This window comes from Sorex araneus, chromosome 3 (genome assembly GCF_027595985.1).
Source record: "Sorex araneus isolate mSorAra2 chromosome 3, mSorAra2.pri, whole genome shotgun sequence".
Lineage (NCBI taxonomy): Eukaryota > Metazoa > Chordata > Mammalia > Eulipotyphla > Soricidae > Sorex > Sorex araneus.
The window spans coordinates 157,241,170-157,259,172 of NC_073304.1; the positions used below are offsets into that span (position 1 = coordinate 157,241,170).

Below are 18,003 nucleotides of genomic sequence, written 5' to 3' on the forward strand. Positions count from 1 at the left end.
GTGGGAATGGGGTCCCAGCGGGACGACCCCTGCAGCAAGGACTTGGCACTGATTTGGGCGAGGAAGGTCCCACTGTGCTCAGGACAAGCCTCTCTCTGCAATTCTGTCAATTGGGCCAGCAGGTCAATGCCAGGATTTGATGCTGCTTGGGCCCTGGAGTGCCCAGGGCTCATCTGGCAGTGCTCAGGAGGCCGATCTGCATTGATTTTTGCAGATGCCTCCTAAGTACTGCTCAGCAGTGCTTATGGGGTACCCTAACCTCAGGTGCCACTTATGGTACCCCAAGCACCGCAAGGAGTGACCCCTGAGCACAGAGACAGGAGTAGTCCCTAAGTTCTACAAGGTGTTGCCCCCAACACAGAAATAAATAAATCAAGTGAAAGAGCCAAGAGAAGGGCTAGAGTGATAGCACAGCAGATAGGGCGTTTGCCTTGCACGCAGCTGACGCAGGTTCGATTCCCAGCATCCCACATGGTCCCCTGAGCACGGCCAGGGGTAATTCCCGAGTGCAGAGCCAGGAGTGACCCCTGCCGGGTGTGACCCAAAAGAAGAAAAAAAAAGAGCCAAGAGACCTGGTATGTGGCTCTGGGCAAAGTCTTGTAGGTATGAGAGGCAGGGTCTGACCTCCCCGTGCTGAGTATGATCTCCTGCACCCCCACAGCAACAAAGGGACAGGGGAGTTGAAAGAGGAAGCTCACTTCCTCCATGAAATCTTCCAAAATTGCTCCATTAGACTCTGTCTCCCCACTTTTTTTTTTTTTTTTGCTTTTTGGGTCACACCTGGAGATGCACAGGGGTTACTCCTGGCTCTGCACTCAGGAATCACCCCTGGAATCACCCCTGGCGGTGCTCAGGGGACCACATGGGATGCTGGGATTTGAACCCGGGTCGGCCACGTGCAAGGCAAACGCCCTACCCGCTGTGCTATTCCTCCAGCCCTTCCCACTTTCCCACTTTTTTTTTTTTAAATTTTTGGGTCACACCTGGCTATGCACAGGGGTTACTCCTGGCTCTGCACTCAGGAATCACCCCTGGAATCACCCCTGGCGGTGCTCAGGGAACCATATGGGATGCTGGGAATCGAACACAGGTCAGCCGCATGCAAGGCAAATGCCCTATGTGCTGTGCTATCGCTCCAGCCCCTTTCTCCCCACTTTTGTTACCAAAACTCAATACATTTTGAGGGCAAGTGGAGGGCAAAGAACATTCCGTCAACAAATAAGCATCAGCATAATCTGCGCGGCAACCTGGAGCTACAGCACTGAGCAAAGAGACCCCACCTTCCTCCCACGCTGTCCAGGTACTTCCTTCTCTGCCCAACCTTGCCGAGTCTATCCAGAACCCCTGTGGTCCTCTCCAAACCCTTGGCACAATCCTGCTGGGCCATCCAAACCACAACCGGTGGTACTCAGGTGCTACCCCCAGCCCCATGTTCGGGGGACCATGCAGTGCCGGGGGTCCAACCTGGACCATCTGCAGGCAAAGCCCGTGTTCCAGTGAGCTGAGCGCGCTCTGAGAGAGTATGTTTTACATCAACAAGCAATAAACCTGGGGCTAAAGCAACAGTACGGAGGGTAAGGTTGCCTTGCATGCAGCCAACCCAGGTTCAATTCCTGGCATCCCATATCAACTCCCAAGTCCCACCAGGAGTGATTCCTGACTGCAGAGTCAGGAGGAACCGCTGAGCACCACCGGTGTGGTCCCCAAACAAAAATCAAAGGAGGACATAACAGGGCCGCATCTACTCCCTCTCGCGCCCTATCCATTCAGGAGCACCCCACGCATACAAGTGACACATGGGTCACACACAGTGACACGAATCACACACACAAGCTCAGGAAATTCCCTGACCTCTGCCCCCAGTTTCCCCCTTTGCCATCCATCTGTGCTCCTGCGTGGCCCCCAGACTTCCCTCTCGAACCCTCTGCATCCCTCCCTGCACAGTGCCGGGTTGGACCCACGGCCCTCCTTGGCCTGACTCCGGGGTCTGAGCCAAGGGGAGTTCCTCGACGCTGGAGGAGAAAGAAGAACCCAGAAACTCCAGTAGGAAAAAGCTTTCCCCGAAAAGGAAGTGTATTTCACGGCGCTCGGAAATTGGGCCCAGGATTCCAGCTTGGCCCCGCCTGTCTTCAGGGCCCTCTGTTCCGGGGTCCCTGGAAGCGCCTGCTCCCCGCCAGTCTGTGGAAGGTCCCTGGGCAGGGTCCCGCTGTCGGAGGGGCCGCTGTGTCTCAGCCCTGTGCAGCACGCGGCTGTCCCTCCGGCCCGGCTCCCGTTCCCCCACGGGGTCTCCAGAGTCCTGGGGGTTCAGTTCAGTGCCAGACCCGAGGAGGGGTGCAGCGGGCCGTTTTGTCTGCGCCCGCGACGTCTACACCCCCGTCTCCTCTTTGATCCACTCCCGGAACACAGGGAGCCTCGTGTACACGCCTGGCTTGTCCTTCTGCGCGCAGCCGTCGCCCCAGCTCACCACGCCTGCCTGGAAGATGCGGCCGTCTGCCTCGACGCTGGACAGGGGGCCCCCGGAGTCACCCTGCGGGGAGATGGCCCCAGGTAAGTGTCCCCCTGCCGACCCCAATGAGGAACCGCCTCCCTGCAGGTGATCAGTTCCGCCCCATCTCCTACTCCAGCCCCCAGCAAAACCCCCACCAGCCCTGCCCACCAGCAGCCCCCTTCCTGCCAGGCGTCCCCCCGCCCCCAGTTGCCCCAACCTCTCCACTTCAGCACCTGGACCTGCTCTCTACCATCCAAGGCTCCGCCTCTTTCTGGTGCCCAACCGAGACCACGCCCACTCATTAACATAACCCACGGGTGCCACGCCCCCTTCTATGCCACACCCCTTTCTGTGCCCACTCCTGAACCCTTTTCTGAATCCTGCCCGAGTCCCTGCCTGTGTTCTGTGCTCAGCACTGACGCCATGCCCCCTTCTGTGTCCCGCCTCTGAGGGTCTGCCTATTCAAGATGCCCCGCCCCGACTCCACCCCTTTCATATGCTCCGCCCCCACCCCATCCTACGCCCCGTCCCCACCCCGTCCCACGCCCTGCCCCTCCTGAGGCCCCGCCCCGCGGCGCAGGCGCACCTGGCAGGAGTCCACGCCCCCGCTGAGGTAGCCCACGCACATCATACGTGGGGTGATCTGCTGCGGCAGCAGCTTCTCGCAGGTGGTCTGGTTGATGACACGGATCTCGCCCTTCTGCAGGATCGATGCCGGGGAGCCTGCGGGCGAGCAGGGCGAGGTGTGGCGGGGCGCAGGCACTGCGGGGAGCAGCACCCCCGGGCGCCCAGGGAGCCGCGCCGAAAGCACCCACGGGCAGGAGCAGGTCACCAGCAGGAGGGTAACGAGGCGGGGAGAAGCGCCCCCCCACCCAGAGTCTGCACATCTCGCTGGGTGGGGCGGTGCTCGGGGCTGACTCCTGGCTCTGTGCTCAGGGGTCACTCCTGGCACGACCGCACCCTCCTTCCTCCCCGCGTGCTCCCAGCAGAACAGAGCAGTCCACTCGCACCACCCGGAAAGCAGGCAGACTTCCCAGCCGGCACTCGGTGAAGCCCTGGGTTGCGGCCACTCGGCTCGGCGGGGCAGCGCGCTCACCTCCCTCCTTGGTGTGGCCCCAGCCGGTGACCCAGATGGCCTTGCCGGTGGGGAAGGAGTGCGTGGCGTCCGGCAGGCAGATGGGCCGCACCGTGCTGCTGTACTCGGCCGCCTTCTCCAGCTCCAGCAGCGCGATGTCGTAGTCGAAGGTGAAGTCGTTGAAGGAGGGGTGTCGGATGATGCGCTTCAGCCCCAGCTTCTGCACCCCTGGGGCGCTGCGCTTGCTCTGATCGTGCAGGCCCAGGAAAGCAGTCCACTTTTTTGGGTCCGAGTAACTGGGGAGGGGAACAGAAAGCCATAGTGAGCACCCCCAGGCGGGCAGAAGACCCTCAATTGGTGTTACTGTGCCTTCCCCCAGCACCCACTCACGCCCCTTACCCCACTTCCCCCTTCCTCTGATTTTCATTTATTTTTTGCTCCGGGGCCGCCCCCTGGGTGCTCAGGGATTACTCCTGGCTCTGCACTCAGAGCTCACTCCTGGCCGTGCTCAGGGGACCATATGGGGTGCCATGGATGGAACCCGGGTCAGCCACATGCAAGGCAAGAGCACTCTCTCTCTCGTCCCATTTCCCTCTTTTAATATTTAGTTGTTATTGTATTAGGGTCTAAGCAGAGAGTCTCTTGCCTGCACGCCTTTCTGTCTTCCCTGGGGCCCCTCAGAGGGGATGGGTTCCAGCTTCCTTCCCCACCCCGAGCAGAACTCCCGGCGGCCGAAGACCACTGGAACCTAGCTACAGCCATGTTCGAGGCCCTTCTTCACACGTTCAGACAGGCCTCATGCATGAAGGTACCGGCAAAGGAACCCAGGTGTGTGTAATCCCATCAACGGCCAACATCCAGAGACTTAAAAGCGAGCTCCCAGAAGCGACATCTTGTAGCCTACTTCTCCCTCTGGGAGAAACTGGCAAGCTTCTGAGAGTTTCCTGCCCACATGGGACAGCCTTGCAAGCTTCTCATGGTGTATTCATATGCTAAATCCAGTAACAAGCTGGATCCCATTCCCCTGACCCTGAAAGAGCCTCCAGTGCAACATCGTTGGGAGGGCCAAGTCGAGAGAGACTTCTAAGATCTCAGGGAAAGGACAAATGGAGAGGTTACTGAGCCCGCTCGAGAAATCAATGATTAATGGGATTGCGTGATTGTGATCGTTCATGATTGTATTAGGGTCACACCTGTGTGGGACTCACTTCTGGCAGGCTCAGAGGACAATTCGAGGTGCCGGGAACGGAACATGGGTTGTGCATGCAAGGCAGGCGCCATCCCTGCTGCTCTCTCACTCTGGCCCCTCTCTCAACATATTTTTATCCAAATGCATGCTTAGTTTATATTCCGTCCCTCCCCTCAGTGTTGGGGTGATGTGCGTCTGACACACCTGGCCGTGGTGCGGCAGGAAGTCACCAGGACACCCAGGGACCACAGATGGCCAATAGCTACCAGAATCACACTCATGTCAGACACCAGGGTCTGACCTCAGACCACAAGCCTGCACGCCTGGGACTCAAGTCACTAATACTAGTCCTCAAGGCCCATAAATTGTCTTGTTCATCAGATCTTCCACAGGAGAAGTAAACAAGCCCAACCAAATCGTTTTTATATGTGGACACTTTTTGCTTTGTGTTTTTGGGCCACACCCTGCGGTGCTTAAGGCTTCCTCCTGGCTGCGTGCTCGGGGACCAGTCTCGGAGTCTATGGGGTGTGGGGGATGGCATCTGAGGACAGGGCCCACTGCCGGAGGGAGGGAGCCAGGGACACACCTGAAGATCAGCTCATCCGTGTAGCAGTGCGCGGCGGACACCATCCAGTTGGGCGAGATGAGCGAGGCTGCACACACGTGGCCCTGGCTCTGCGCGTGGAGACTCACCTGCCACGGCCACTCACCCTCGTCTGCATTCTTGCCCCCGACCACCCGGGATTGCCTGGTGAAGGGGCGCAGCCCGCAGTCTGTGGAGAGGCAGAGGGACGGCGAGATGAGAACCAGGGGACCTGCCCACCCCCCACAACCAAGCTCTAAGCAGGGGCCTCAGAGCCTTAAGGTCCTCTCCTGCCCCTCTCCTCGGCTTCCAAGTCTAAACCCTCTCCTGGCTGGAGAAAGCACCGGGGCTAAGGCACTTGTCACATGTAGCCCTCGGCCGGCCCCAGCTGGATTCCTGGCCCTGCAAACGGTCCCCCAGCACAGCCAGGGGGCGCTCTTTTATTTTTATTTTATTGGACCACATCCAGCAGCGTTCAGCACTTACACCTGGCTCTGCACTCAGGAATCACTCCCAGCAGTGCTCGGGGGATGACACGGGGTACTGGGGATTGAACCCGGGTCGGCTGCCTGCAAGGCAAATGCCCTCCCTGCTGTACTATTGCTCGGGGTTACTCCCTCCTTGGTGCTTGGGGACTCTGCGGTGCTGGGGACTGAACCCAGGGCTCCAACATGCAAAGCCCAAAGTCCAGCCCCCGACTTCCTTGTTGAGCACTGAGGGAAGAGTATGTGATGTCATGGGACAGCTTAGACCTCTGCCAGTGCCTTGAAGTGTCAAGAGGCTGGAAGTCAAAGCAAGGGGGAAGGAAGCAGGAGAAGCCTGCCGAGGGCTCCAGGTGGGGTAGGGAAGCTGGGGCAGGCCACCAGCCCAGCTCCAGTGGCCCTGAGGAGCTGGGTGGGGCCGGCTTTGATGCCAGCTGGCAGTCCTTCTTCCTCCCAGGCCCTCACACCCCTCACCAGGGCAGAGCTAGACGAGGGAAGTGCCAGCCTGACATCCACCACCGTCTGCACTTTGCACAGTGAGTGACCTGCCCAACCGTCCAGGGCCCTCCTGCTTACCACAGTTCTTTTCATCCGAGCCGTCACTACAGTCCTTCTTCCCGTCACACTCGGGGTTGACCTTGCTCACACAGAGCCCGTTCTGGCAGCGATAGGTGTGTTTGGTGCAGGTGACAATGTTCACTGCGCAATGAGGACATGGGGAGAGGGAACCAACTTCTCAGTGGCACCAGTGGCACCAACCAGAACAGGGGCCTGACGCCTCACTCGGGCCTGTTTCCATCCAGCCACACCCACCCATGTCCTGCCAGCCCTGCTAAAGTTTCTTCTGGAATCTTCCAGAAGGGCGAGCCACCCTTCACCACACTAAACATGGAGGTGTGTCCCTGACCCCGAAGAGGTGTCACACACCCCCTCCTCCCCCCCCGCCCTTCTGGAAGGTTGAAAGGCAGGGCAGCTCCAAGGACACGGGCAGGGCCAGGCCGCACCTTTGTCACATTTGGCTTCATCCGAGCCATCCCCACAATCGTCCTTCCCGTCACACAGCTGCCTCTGCGGGAGGCACTTGCCACTGTTACACCTGAAGTTTTCAGCTGGACAACCTGGTGGGGGCACAAGGTACAGGGTACTTGCTGGGGGCAGGTGGGAGTGGGGGGGAACAGGGAGCACGGACAGTGCCCCCGCAGCTACTCAGACAGCCCCCCTCAGACAACCCCCACAGACAAGCCCCCTCAGACAGTCCCCCCAGCCCCCCTCAGACAGCCCCTCAGCCCCCCTCAGACAGTCCCCACTCAGACAATCCTCCCTCAGAAAGCCCCCTTCAGCCCCCAGTCTCCCACTCAGGCCCTCAGACAGCCCACTTCAGACAGCCCCCCAGATAATTCCCCCTCGAACAGCCCCCCACTCAGACAGTTTCTCCTCAGTGCCCCCACCACCCCTCAGACAGCTCGCCTCAGACAGACCCCAGTCCCCCCCTCAGCCTACTTCAGACAACCCACCTCAGACAGTTCTTCCTCAGACAGCCCCCCTCAGACAGCCTCCTGCCTCAGAGTTCCCTCAGCACCCCCTCAGACAGAACCCCCTCAGACAGCCCCCCTCCCTCCCTCCAAGCTCCCAGAGCCCCCCTCAGACTGCCTCCCCAACACGCCCCCTCACCACACTCCAGCTCATCACTGCCGTCCCCACAGTCGTTGACGGTGTCGCACAGCCAGAAGCGGGGCTTGCACAGCTTGTTGGCGCATGTGAACTGGTAGGTGTCGTTGCACTCTGGGGGGCGGGGGGTGGGGGTGTGTCAGGGACCTCAGGAACCGCACCTCAGGGCTCAGTGGCACCCCGACTAGAAGGGCTGTGGAAACTGTCCCCCCTGTGCCCCACCGCCAAGCTCTCGAGACCCCAGAGGGCGGGAAGGGCCTGGGTATCTGTGCACGAGGTCAGGGTGCAGGGCCCCCACTCACTGCAGCCAAGCTCGTCGCTGAAGTCGGAGCAGTCGGCCCAGCCGTCACAGCGCAGCTCCTTCGCCACGCAGCGGCCCGTGTTGCACACGAACTTCCCGGGGCAGGCTGTGGGGAGGGAGGCTGAGTCAGGGGGGCGTCCCTCATAACCGCTAGAGCGGCCCACCGCCCGTTTCCCCGTCGGCTGGACCTGCTCCTCCCACACGCCTCACGGTCACCGGGTCCCACAATACCAAGTGGTCCCCACCTCTCAGGGCCATGGCCAGCAGGCACGCGACCAGGGAAAACACTGCTATCCCCCAACTCCCCCCTTGGGCGGCCCACCACGGAGCAAGGGCGAGTCCTCCCCACTGCTGAGCTCTCGTGTGGGTGTATAAATCAATTCATTTGTTTTGCTTTGGGGGCCACACCCTCGGGTGCTCAGGGATCACTACTGGTGGGGTTCGAGTGGGTTTCAGAGGACCCCACCCGGTGTGCCAGGGATTGAGTTGGGTTAGCTCCATGCAAGGCAAATGCCCTGCCCATTGTGCTACAGCTCTGGCTCTGTGGGGTGGGATGATTTTATTTTATTTTATTTTATTTTATTTTATTTGCTTTTTGGGCCACACCCGGCAATACTCAGGGTTACTCCTGGCTCTGCACTCAGGAATTACTCCTGGCGGTGCTCAGGGGACCCTATGGGATGCTGGGAATCGAACCCGGGTCGGCTGCGTGCAAGGCAAACGCCCTACCCGCTGTACTATCGCTCCTGGGCTGATTTTATTCTGCGATGCTGAGGTTCAGATCCAGGACCCTCCAAGGCAAGCCCAGCGCTCCAGCAGCCGCCCCCCTGTGTTACTTGGGGGTTTCCAAAGCAATGCTTGGGGAGAGACCCCGAGAGGCTGGGGGGACCATCTGCTGTGCTGGAGATTCGGGATACCAGGCAAGGGCCTTCACCCTGGCACGGTCCAGGGCCCCGAGGAGTCGCTTTCCGGAGCTGGGAGGCCCAGCCTGCCGCTTCCTGGCCAGTGTTTCCCAAGATGACCCTGAGGGGCGCTGCAAGGCCACGAAGACACGCAGAGATTCTCCGGGCCACAGAGACACCAAAGGACCCAGGAGGAGGGGGAAGCTCGGCCGGGGGTGCAGCAGGTGGGCTTGGGGCTCAGACATGCCCCGCTGCTCTCTGCAGCCCCTCCTTCCCGCCAAGGCCATGGGAGCGACAGGCACAGGGGGCGGGGCTCAGGCTCTGAGGGAGCGGGCAGAGACTCACGGTCGCTGGAGTCGTACGACAGGTACTCGGCCAGGAAGCCCGTGTCGGTGTAGGACTGGTCCGAGTGGAAGTGGACGCTGAGCCTGTTGCTCTGGCTGGTCACCACGAACTGTGACTTCTCCCCGCAGAACCTGCAGGGGGACGAGGGCAGGGAGAGGACCCATGGAGGGGGGCTCCGGGCCAGCCGCCCGCCCCCCACGGCCGCGCACTCACTTCTCCCCGTTGACCTCCACGTAGTCCTTGCTGCAGGTGTTTAGGGCCACGCCGGGCTCGAGCAGGAAGAAGAACTTGAACAGCACCTTCACGTTTTTGTCGGCAGGGACCTGCGGGGGAGGCGGTCAGCTCTGGCCATGGCCCCGCGCCCCCAACCCAGCAGAACTGTCCCCTCTCCAACCCTGGGCATGACAAGCAGTGACACGCAGCTTCAGGACTGGGGTTCCCACACCAGGCAGAGGTGACACGAGGGGACAGCCCCACGGCAGCTGCCCAGCCCCTCCGTCCCCCTGCAGGGCGGCCAGAGCCTCTCCCATGCCTGCTCCAACTGAGACTGATGGACGGAAAAATGGACAGATGGAAAGAGGAATGGACAAACAAACTGGTGAAGGATGGACAGACAAGTGGACAGAGAGATGACAGATGGACAGACACACAAATGAATAGATGGAGAAAAGAATGGATGGACACATAAACAGACAACTGAAGGGCAGACCCTCGGACAGACAGAGGGCCAGACAGACTGATGGCACTGGGCTCTAGGGCCGAGGGACGGCAGCCCTAAGGGGCAGCACTGTCTCTCTCTCCTGCCCCGCGGGGCTGCCGATGGCCCCTCTCTGGGATGAAGGGACTCAGCCGCCCGCCTCTGCCCGCCACGGCCCCCACCTCGATGTCCCATGTGCAGTCCATGTTGGGTGGGTAGTGGCCCGGATAGTAGGGGCTGCTGAACGTCCCCTGAGCACCACGCAAGGAGCCTCCGCAGCCTGAAAGCAAAGGCGGGAGAGAGTCAGAGTCCCGGGAGTGAGGAAGGGGTCTAAGCGTGCCAGTATCCCCACACACACACCGGCACTCAGTGCTCCCCACAGGCCACACACTCCGGGCAGTGTTGGTGCCGGAGAGAGCCCCTCCTGGAGAGAACGGCTCCTAAGTGCCCCTGACCTTGACCTTGACCCCGGGACATGCTGCCTGCCCCCGCCCCGTCCTTACTGTGCATCTTGGGCAGCTGGAAGAATACGGCCTCGAAGCCGGGGTGCCGGCGCTCAGTGGTGGTGATCAGCGTGACGAGAAACACATTCTGGGAGGAGAGGAAGGTCAAGTTGTAGGTGGGCGAGTAGGTGCCACAGAGCCTGCGGGGCAGAGGGGATGGGCCACATTAGAGGGGGCAACCCAGCCCAGGCCCCACCCCTGGCCATCCAGAAGGCGCTCTCTAGGGGGGACCAGGCTCAGAGGCAAGTGCTCCTGCTCTACATGCAAGAGCCGGGCTCAGCCCCCAGGCCTGGAGAGGCCCCTGAGCACAGCTGGCCGTGGCCCCCAAAACCAAAGCAACAACTACAGTCATCAACAAGTCAGGGCCCACTGAAAACCAGGACCAGGTGCCCAGGGCTGACTGAGTGCCTCCAAGTGCCTATTTGTAAATGTGAGGCCATGAGTTTGGACCCTGGTGCCACCCACGTGTGCTGAGTGTGGCTCCTGAACACAGGCGGGTGGGGGCAAGCCCCATAGCCAGGGAACCAGCCCCCACCAGCACCACCTCTGAAATGTGGTCCAAGAGCTGCAGCACGAGTGTGCCCAGCGGGAGCCCAGCGTGCCACACCCAGCTAGAGCGCGATGGCAAGTGTGCAGACTCTGAACTGTGCTCGTCCACCCTGGTGGGTGCCACAGCCGAGACTGCGGGAACAGCAACATCGAGGGAAGGACGCAAACAAGCACAGATATGCCGCGGGCCCGGCAGGAGGGCCCGGAGCCTGGGATCACAAACGCCCGTATTCACAGCCCACCAGGCGCTGCTTGTCCACCTATTATTAACTCCAGGCTCAGAACAAGGCCACGGAGTAGCTGCCACTATTCCCACCATGCAAATATGGAAGCCGAGGCAGAGTGGAGCCACAACACGTCAAGAATGCACAGTCAGGGCATGAGCGATAGCCGACCCGGGTTCGATTCCCAGCATCCCATATGGTCTCCCAAGCACCGCCAGGGAGTAATTCCTGAGTGCAAGAGCCAGGAGTAACTGCTGTGCATCGCTGACCACCCTCCCACACAAGAATAAAGAATGCACAGCTAATCCACAGCAGGACTGAGGTTCTTTCGCCCCGGCTTGGTCCCGGCACTGTCTGGTCCCCTAAAGCTCTCCTGGGAGCATCCCTGAGCAGGAGGGACCCCCAGGCACGCCGGGTATGACACAGAACAAAACAAAACAAGAACTATGCAGGTGGGGGCCGCACCAGGAGCTGCTCAGGACTATTCCTGGCTCCGTCCTCAGATCACTCCTGGACCTGCTCGGAGATGCCGGGGGTGGAACCCGGGTCAGCTTCAGTAAGGGGAGTGCCTAAGCCTGTGTCATCTCTCCAGTCTAAGACAAAAAACTGGGGGCCGCAGCGACAGTACAGCAGGCAGGAGTTTGCCTTGTATGCGGTCGATCCAGATTCGATCTCTGGCTTCTTAGATGGTCCCCCAGGTCCTGCCTAGCGTGAGCCCTGAGCACAGAGCACTGAAGACCTGAGCACTGCCGGGTGTGGCCCCCCAAAAGACAGAAAAATTTTATAGGAGTCCCCAGTGGTGATGGGGGGGTTCCAGAGCCACCGAGGTGGTGTTGGGGAGCTGGGACGGAACTTGGCTCCAAAGAGAGGCTCATGCTCCACCCTTGGGCCCTCTCCTGACCCTTGTTCAACCCTTTAACAATTTCTACAAAGATTCCAATTAGCGAGTTTTGTTGGGATGACTCCCTGCCCAGTGCTCAGGGGGTCGCTCCTGGTGGGACCATGGGTATCAGGGCTCAAGACTGCTCCCCACATACAGAGCCTGTGCTCCTGCCTCTCCCTGGCCCCCAGGACTCCGTCCTCAGAGAGTTCTCTACTTCCTCCCTGGGAGTACCTGTTACTGCAGTCAGTACATGGGCCAGCGGGGTCATCATCCCTGGGAGGAGCGGCTCGCAGACAGCAATGCTGTGTCCGGCCTGAATGTGTCGCCAGTCACTCCTCACTGCCCGACACAGCCCCCTCGGCATTTCCTGGGCCAGACTCTGCGTGGGACCCAGAGTGTGGGCACCCTGGCGGTCACTCCTGTTTCCCGTCCCCTGGTGCTCAGCCTGCGGGGACTCTCAGAGTGTCCACCCACCCTGAGCAGGCAGCAGACAAGCAGCGCTAGCCCGGACGCCAGAGCCCACTGGACTGTTCCGGCCAGCCAGGGACCGTCCCCTCACCTCCCTGAGGAAGCCTCTTGCCCATGACTGACTTCTCCAGCCTAGCCTGCTTGGCATTTGCTCTGGGGAATGTTTTAGTCTGTTTGTGGGTCATCCCCAACAGTGCGTGGGATACTCCTGACTCAGTGCTCAGAGGACCATGTGGTGCCAAGGGTCAAGCTTGGGGCTCTAGCATGCAGAGCCTGAGCTCCAGCCCTGCGAGCATCTCCTTGGCCCGGGACAATCTTTCAGCCCCTTCTGCAAGCAGAATGTCAGGGCCTCAGGACAATGGTGGAGCTGGCCCTGGCAGACAGCAGGAGGCGCTCGGCTCCCGCCCCGTGCCTGGCCGAGGGAATCATCCGCGGCTCCTGCTGACGCCAGCACCTACATGCACCCCAGTCCCATACACGACCGCCTTGCCCGCCCCGCCTTTCCCCACGCCTCGGACACTCACTGCACCACGGCCCGCGGTTCCACAGGGCTCAGGGTGTCGTACACCGTGACCCGGTCAGGGTGGTTGCCGGAGCCGTTGCAGGACGCCACGTCGAAGCTGCGGAAGGTGAGACTGAGCACGGACTCGGCGTCCCCACGCAGCGTCCACTGGCAGCGGGCTCGCGCTGGGTACGGGCTGTCCGGGAAGCCTGGCGTGGTGAAGCGCAGGGGCTCCTGGCCCCGGGCGTGCAGGGCGAAAGAGCAGCTGTCTGTGGGCACAGGACAGGGGGTAGGCGGGCCAGTCAGGGACGCCCTGGCCAGCTCCCGCCTCGGCTGCCCCGGGACTGGGCATGTTACTCACTGTCCTGGTTTGTCTCCGCAGTTCGGGCATCAGTGGCTGGAGAACGAGAGGGAGAAGAAAAACTTTAGGGGCCAGTCTGCGTGCTCCCCGAGGGGGGGTGCCCAGGCCCACAGCCACACTCACGGAAGGCCACCACGGAGGTGAGCTCAAAGGTGTTGAGGTTGCGGCCGCGGGGCGGGAGGCTGATCACACGCTCCTCGGCCATGGCACGCTCGGCCTCCTGCTCCTGGTCCTTGGGGATGCTGAACTTCGACCAGTAGTAGGCGATGACGCTGCCCTCGCTGGGGACAGGAGCTGCCTGAGTGCGGGCGCCCCAGGGACCCGCCGGTGCCACCCACTCCAGATGCTGCGAGGGGCAGCTGGGAACCCCCCAAATGCACACACAAAGGGGTGACCAAAAGATGTCCCTCGAGGGCCAGAGAGAGTACCACGGGGAGGGGGTCTGCCTCGCATGCAGCTAACCCGGCTGGCTCCCCAACATCCCGTACGGCCCCCTGAGCCGACCAGGAGTGATCCCTGAGTGCAGTCAGGAGGAAGCCCTGAGCACCACTAGTGTGGACCCAAAACAACAACAATAGCAACAACAATAATAAACATGTTCCTTGTGTGGAGCTTTGTCACCGGAGCCCAGGACCCAGCCTCAACACAGCTCAAGACCCTGCCTCCCCCAGCCCCTGAGACCCCAGGCACTGCGGGGTGTGGCCAGATAATTTAAAAGGCATAAGAATAACCCGAGCTGGAGTTAAGACTCAGGAGCCAGTCAGACACAGGGCATTGATGCCCAGACCCCAGCTGCCCTCTGCTCATGGTTCCTGGGGCCACACCTGGGGGTGCTCAGGGGCTGCCCCAGGCCCTGTGCTCAGGGGCTGCTCCTGGCGCTGTGCTCAGGAGCGACCCCTAGTGGTGCCCAGGTTCAAAGCAGGGGTGCAGGGGCTGGTTATTCAAAGCCAGTGCCATCCCTCCAAACCCCGAGCTGCTCTCTAGAAGGACCAGGATGCCTGTGTGAAGCACTCAGCCTGATGCAGCAGCTAAATCAACAGCCCTAGGACCTAGGATTATTCGGGGGATGGGCAGGATGGTTCAGTGCTGGGGCCAGCAGGGCACCGGCAGAGCCCAGAGGGCTCTGTGGGAACAGGGCTGGGTCAAACCCAGGCCTGCCCTTTCAGTCATCTGCCTGGCCATGCTCTGCTTTCTTGGAGCACTTTGAAAGGTGCCCACGGAGGAAAGCCAGAAATTCCCAGCAGCCGTCCCTACATGCCCTGTCCCCACGCGGGCTCTTGTCCCCACCCCCATCGCCCAGCCCTGCAGGCGCCTGCACCCACCTGAAGGCTGTCACCTCAGACGCCTCGTGGTAGGGGCCGAGCGCCGGGCTCTGGCTGTAGAGCAGCTTCAGCTGCAGGAAGAGAGGAAGTCATCAGGCCCAGGCCGACCTGGGGCTCCGGACACAATGCGAGGCTCCCTCTGGCCGTTGGGGAGGGCTCGGCTCCCCGCCCGGGGGCAGAACTCACCGCCTCCTTCACTTTCTGGGCCAAGTTGGCAAACTCGCTGGAGCTGGCGTTCTCGTAGGCGTCCAGGAAGTTCTCATTGGTGATCCGCAGGTACCCGTTGAAGACCTTGTTGACACGCAGGGTCCGCACATTCCGGTCTGGGTGAGCAGGGGAGGAGGGTGAGGGGAGGGGTGCAGCCCCACCGGGGTGCCCACATCGCCACGCCTGGAATCAGTGCCTGCAGGGGCCTAAGGCCTGGACAGCTCCGACCCTCCTCACCAGCGCTGACCCCAGCCCTGAGCCCCTCTCTGCCAGCTGAACCTCCCTCTGGCCTGGACTCAGGGGCCTGGGCTCACGCACAGGGACCCGTGTGAGCACGGCCTAGAGTACCCCTGGGGAAGGCAGCTCCCCTCCAGCCACACTCACACTGTCACACCAGCCCGACACCCACACAGCAGCCCTGACACACACCAGCCCCGACACACACACACACCAGCCCCGACACACACACACACACACCAGCCCTGACACACACACCAGCCAACACCCACACACCAGCCCTGACACACCAGCCCCAACATACACACACCAGCCCCAATACCCACACACCAGCCCTGACACACACCAGCCCTGACACACACACACACCAGCCCCGACATAGACACACCAGCCCCAACACCCACACATCAGCCCTGACACACACCAGCCCTGACACACACACACCAGCCGACACCCACACACCAGCCCTGATACACACACACCAGCCCTGACACCCACACACCAGCTGACTCACACACACACACACCAGCCCTGGCATACACCAGCCCTGATATACACACACACACACCAGCCCGACACCCATACACCAGCCAACTCACACACACACACCAGCCTGACACCTACACACCATCTTAACACCCACACACCAGCCCCAACACACACACCAGTCGACTCATATACACACACCAGCCCCAGCACCTATACACCAGCCCTATACCCACACACACACACCAGCCTGACACCTACACACCATCCCAACACTCACACACCAGCCCGGACACCCATACACCAGTCCTGACACCCACACTCACACCCACACCCGCACCAGCCCCAATACCTACACACCAGCCCCGACACACACACACCAGCCCCGACACACATACCCACACCCACACACGCACCAGCCCAACACCTACACACCAGCCCTGACACACATATACCAGCCGACACACACACACACACGCACCAGCCCAACACCTACACACTAGCCCTGACACACACACCAGCCCCGACACACACACACACACACACACACACATGCACATACCAGTCGGAGACCCACACACCAGTCCTGACACCCACACTCACACTCATACATGCACCAGCCCCGATACCCACACACCAGCTACAGCGCCCATACCAGCCCGACACTCACACTCGAAGTGCCACACCAGCAGCCCCGCGGTGAGCGCCAGCAGCAGGCAGCCGACCAGCAGCACCAACAGCACCACCCAGCGCTTGGGGCCGCGCTTCTCCACCTTCTTGGTGTTGTTCACCGGCAGGAACTCGACGCCTTCCTCAAAGCCGTTCATGCTCTGCGCGGAGAGAAGAAGCAGCGGCTCACCCAGCGGCCCTGCCGCCCCGGCCCCGGCCAGGAAGGGTGTCCAGGACACTTACTCTCTGCCCGGGACGGCCTGGCCACCAAAGCCAGGGCCACGCCGCCGCCCCCTCCACGCATCCCAGAGCCCAGGCCACCCCCGGCATGGACAGCGGAAGAGCTGGTGGTGCCAGGGGAAGTGATGTGCGTCCTGCAGGCTCTTCTCCAGGAATGAATCATCCTGGACGCGGGGAGAAGCCCAGGTGGGCGGGCGGGGGCCAGCTCCAGGCCGGGCCCTGATTGGCCACCGCAGGCCTCCTGCCGACTTCTAAAGGCCGCCCCTCCTCCTGGGGTACAGCAGTGGGCAGGGCGCCAGGGGCCGCTGGAGGGGAACCCCTCTCAGCCAGGAGCCCGTGGGCAGCACATGAAACGAGTGCCCGCCCCGGGGACCTTGCTCCACCCTTGTTTAACAGCGGAAAATAAAAAAGTGGCAAGTCCAGGCAAGGATGCCAAGGCCCAGCTGGACAACCTTTGCTCGCACCTGCCTGCGGGGATGCTCCGAGCATCTCCGGGCAAGCAGGGAGGTCTCCACGGAATCTACCGTGCCTGCACCCCAGGGTTTGTGGGGGCCAGGACACAGCACAGCAGGGCTGGGGCTGACCTGAAGCACAGCCAACCCGGGTTCCATCCCTGGCACCCCACATGGTCCCCGGGCCCCGATGGAAGTGAGCCCTGAGCACAGAGCCAGGAGGGAGCCCTGAGCACCATGGGTGTGACCCCAAAACTGGAACAAAACACCAAGAGCTTGTGTGAAAAAAAAAAAAACGAACCTCCAAGTCCCAGGCCAGTGACCTTCCCGCTGCCTTCCCTCCCCTTTCTCCCACCAGGTGGCATCTGGATTACATCATATCCAGGACCTGAGCAGGGACAGGCCAGTCCCATGAGGCGGCGACTGTGTCCCTCACATCCCCTACCCCAAAGGACTCTGTCACGAAGGCCCACGCCCCATAACTACAGGCACGGTCCGATTCGTGGGGCTGTGGCCACCGGCGGCCTAACTGCACCTGGCATGCGGGAACCGATGTTTCTGGATCTTTCCAGCTGCCTGTGAGGTGGCTGTAAGGCCAGGTGCCACCCCATGCCGGCTGCACTGGGAGAGACCTGTGCCCTGCCCCCGCGCCCCGGTGGTAACTTAATGGGTCAGATTTGTGACTTATCTAAAGGCCGCAGCCACAGCCACAGAGGCCCCCCACGATCTCTAAGTGTATCCGACCGACGGCTACAGAGCAAACCACACACCATCTAGAAACACCACATCTCAATAGGAACACATTTAAAAAAGAAAAAAATCCACAGGCAACCACTTAAAACACTTTCAAGGAGTTAGAGTAATAGTATAGCGGGCAGGGCATTTGTCTTGCACGCCCCGACCAGGGTTTGATCCCCAGGACCTCCCCAGGGGTCCCCCGAGCCTGCCGAGGATGATCACTGAGAGCAGAGCTGGGAGTGAGTCCTGAGCACTGCCGGTGTGGCTCAGAAAACAACAGGAACAGAACGGGGGGGGGGGGGCACCTTAACTTCTGCACCACTGGCCCCTTCCGTATGTGTAAGTTTCTAATTTTACTCGAGAAATAGATAATACAGACCCAGGATTTCTGTGTGTGACTGCTCTGGGGCCACACTGACAGTGCTCAGGACT

The 18,003-nt window shown here is 61.1% G+C and overlaps 1 protein-coding gene across 1 annotated transcript in view; it reads right to left on the minus strand.

Moving 5' to 3' along the window:
* Window positions 1-2,044: 2,044 nt before the first annotated feature.
* Window positions 2,045-18,003, minus strand: part of ST14 (ST14 transmembrane serine protease matriptase) — a 36,535-nt gene continuing 20,576 nt past the window's right edge. The window contains exons 2-19 of the mRNA XM_004614123.2: window positions 16,143-16,302; window positions 14,729-14,865; window positions 14,543-14,613; window positions 13,344-13,501; window positions 13,221-13,256; window positions 12,882-13,128; window positions 10,234-10,373; window positions 9,913-10,010; window positions 9,247-9,356; window positions 9,034-9,164; window positions 7,788-7,892; window positions 7,489-7,599; window positions 6,822-6,935; window positions 6,394-6,516; window positions 5,339-5,525; window positions 3,585-3,859; window positions 3,075-3,211; window positions 2,045-2,527 (exon numbers count right to left, since the gene is read on the minus strand). Of these exons, the coding sequence (XP_004614180.2) occupies window positions 2,366-2,527; window positions 3,075-3,211; window positions 3,585-3,859; window positions 5,339-5,525; window positions 6,394-6,516; window positions 6,822-6,935; window positions 7,489-7,599; window positions 7,788-7,892; window positions 9,034-9,164; window positions 9,247-9,356; window positions 9,913-10,010; window positions 10,234-10,373; window positions 12,882-13,128; window positions 13,221-13,256; window positions 13,344-13,501; window positions 14,543-14,613; window positions 14,729-14,865; window positions 16,143-16,302 (2,502 nt within the window). The 3' untranslated portion in view covers window positions 2,045-2,365. The remainder of the gene's footprint in view (window positions 2,528-3,074; window positions 3,212-3,584; window positions 3,860-5,338; window positions 5,526-6,393; window positions 6,517-6,821; window positions 6,936-7,488; window positions 7,600-7,787; window positions 7,893-9,033; window positions 9,165-9,246; window positions 9,357-9,912; window positions 10,011-10,233; window positions 10,374-12,881; window positions 13,129-13,220; window positions 13,257-13,343; window positions 13,502-14,542; window positions 14,614-14,728; window positions 14,866-16,142; window positions 16,303-18,003) is intronic.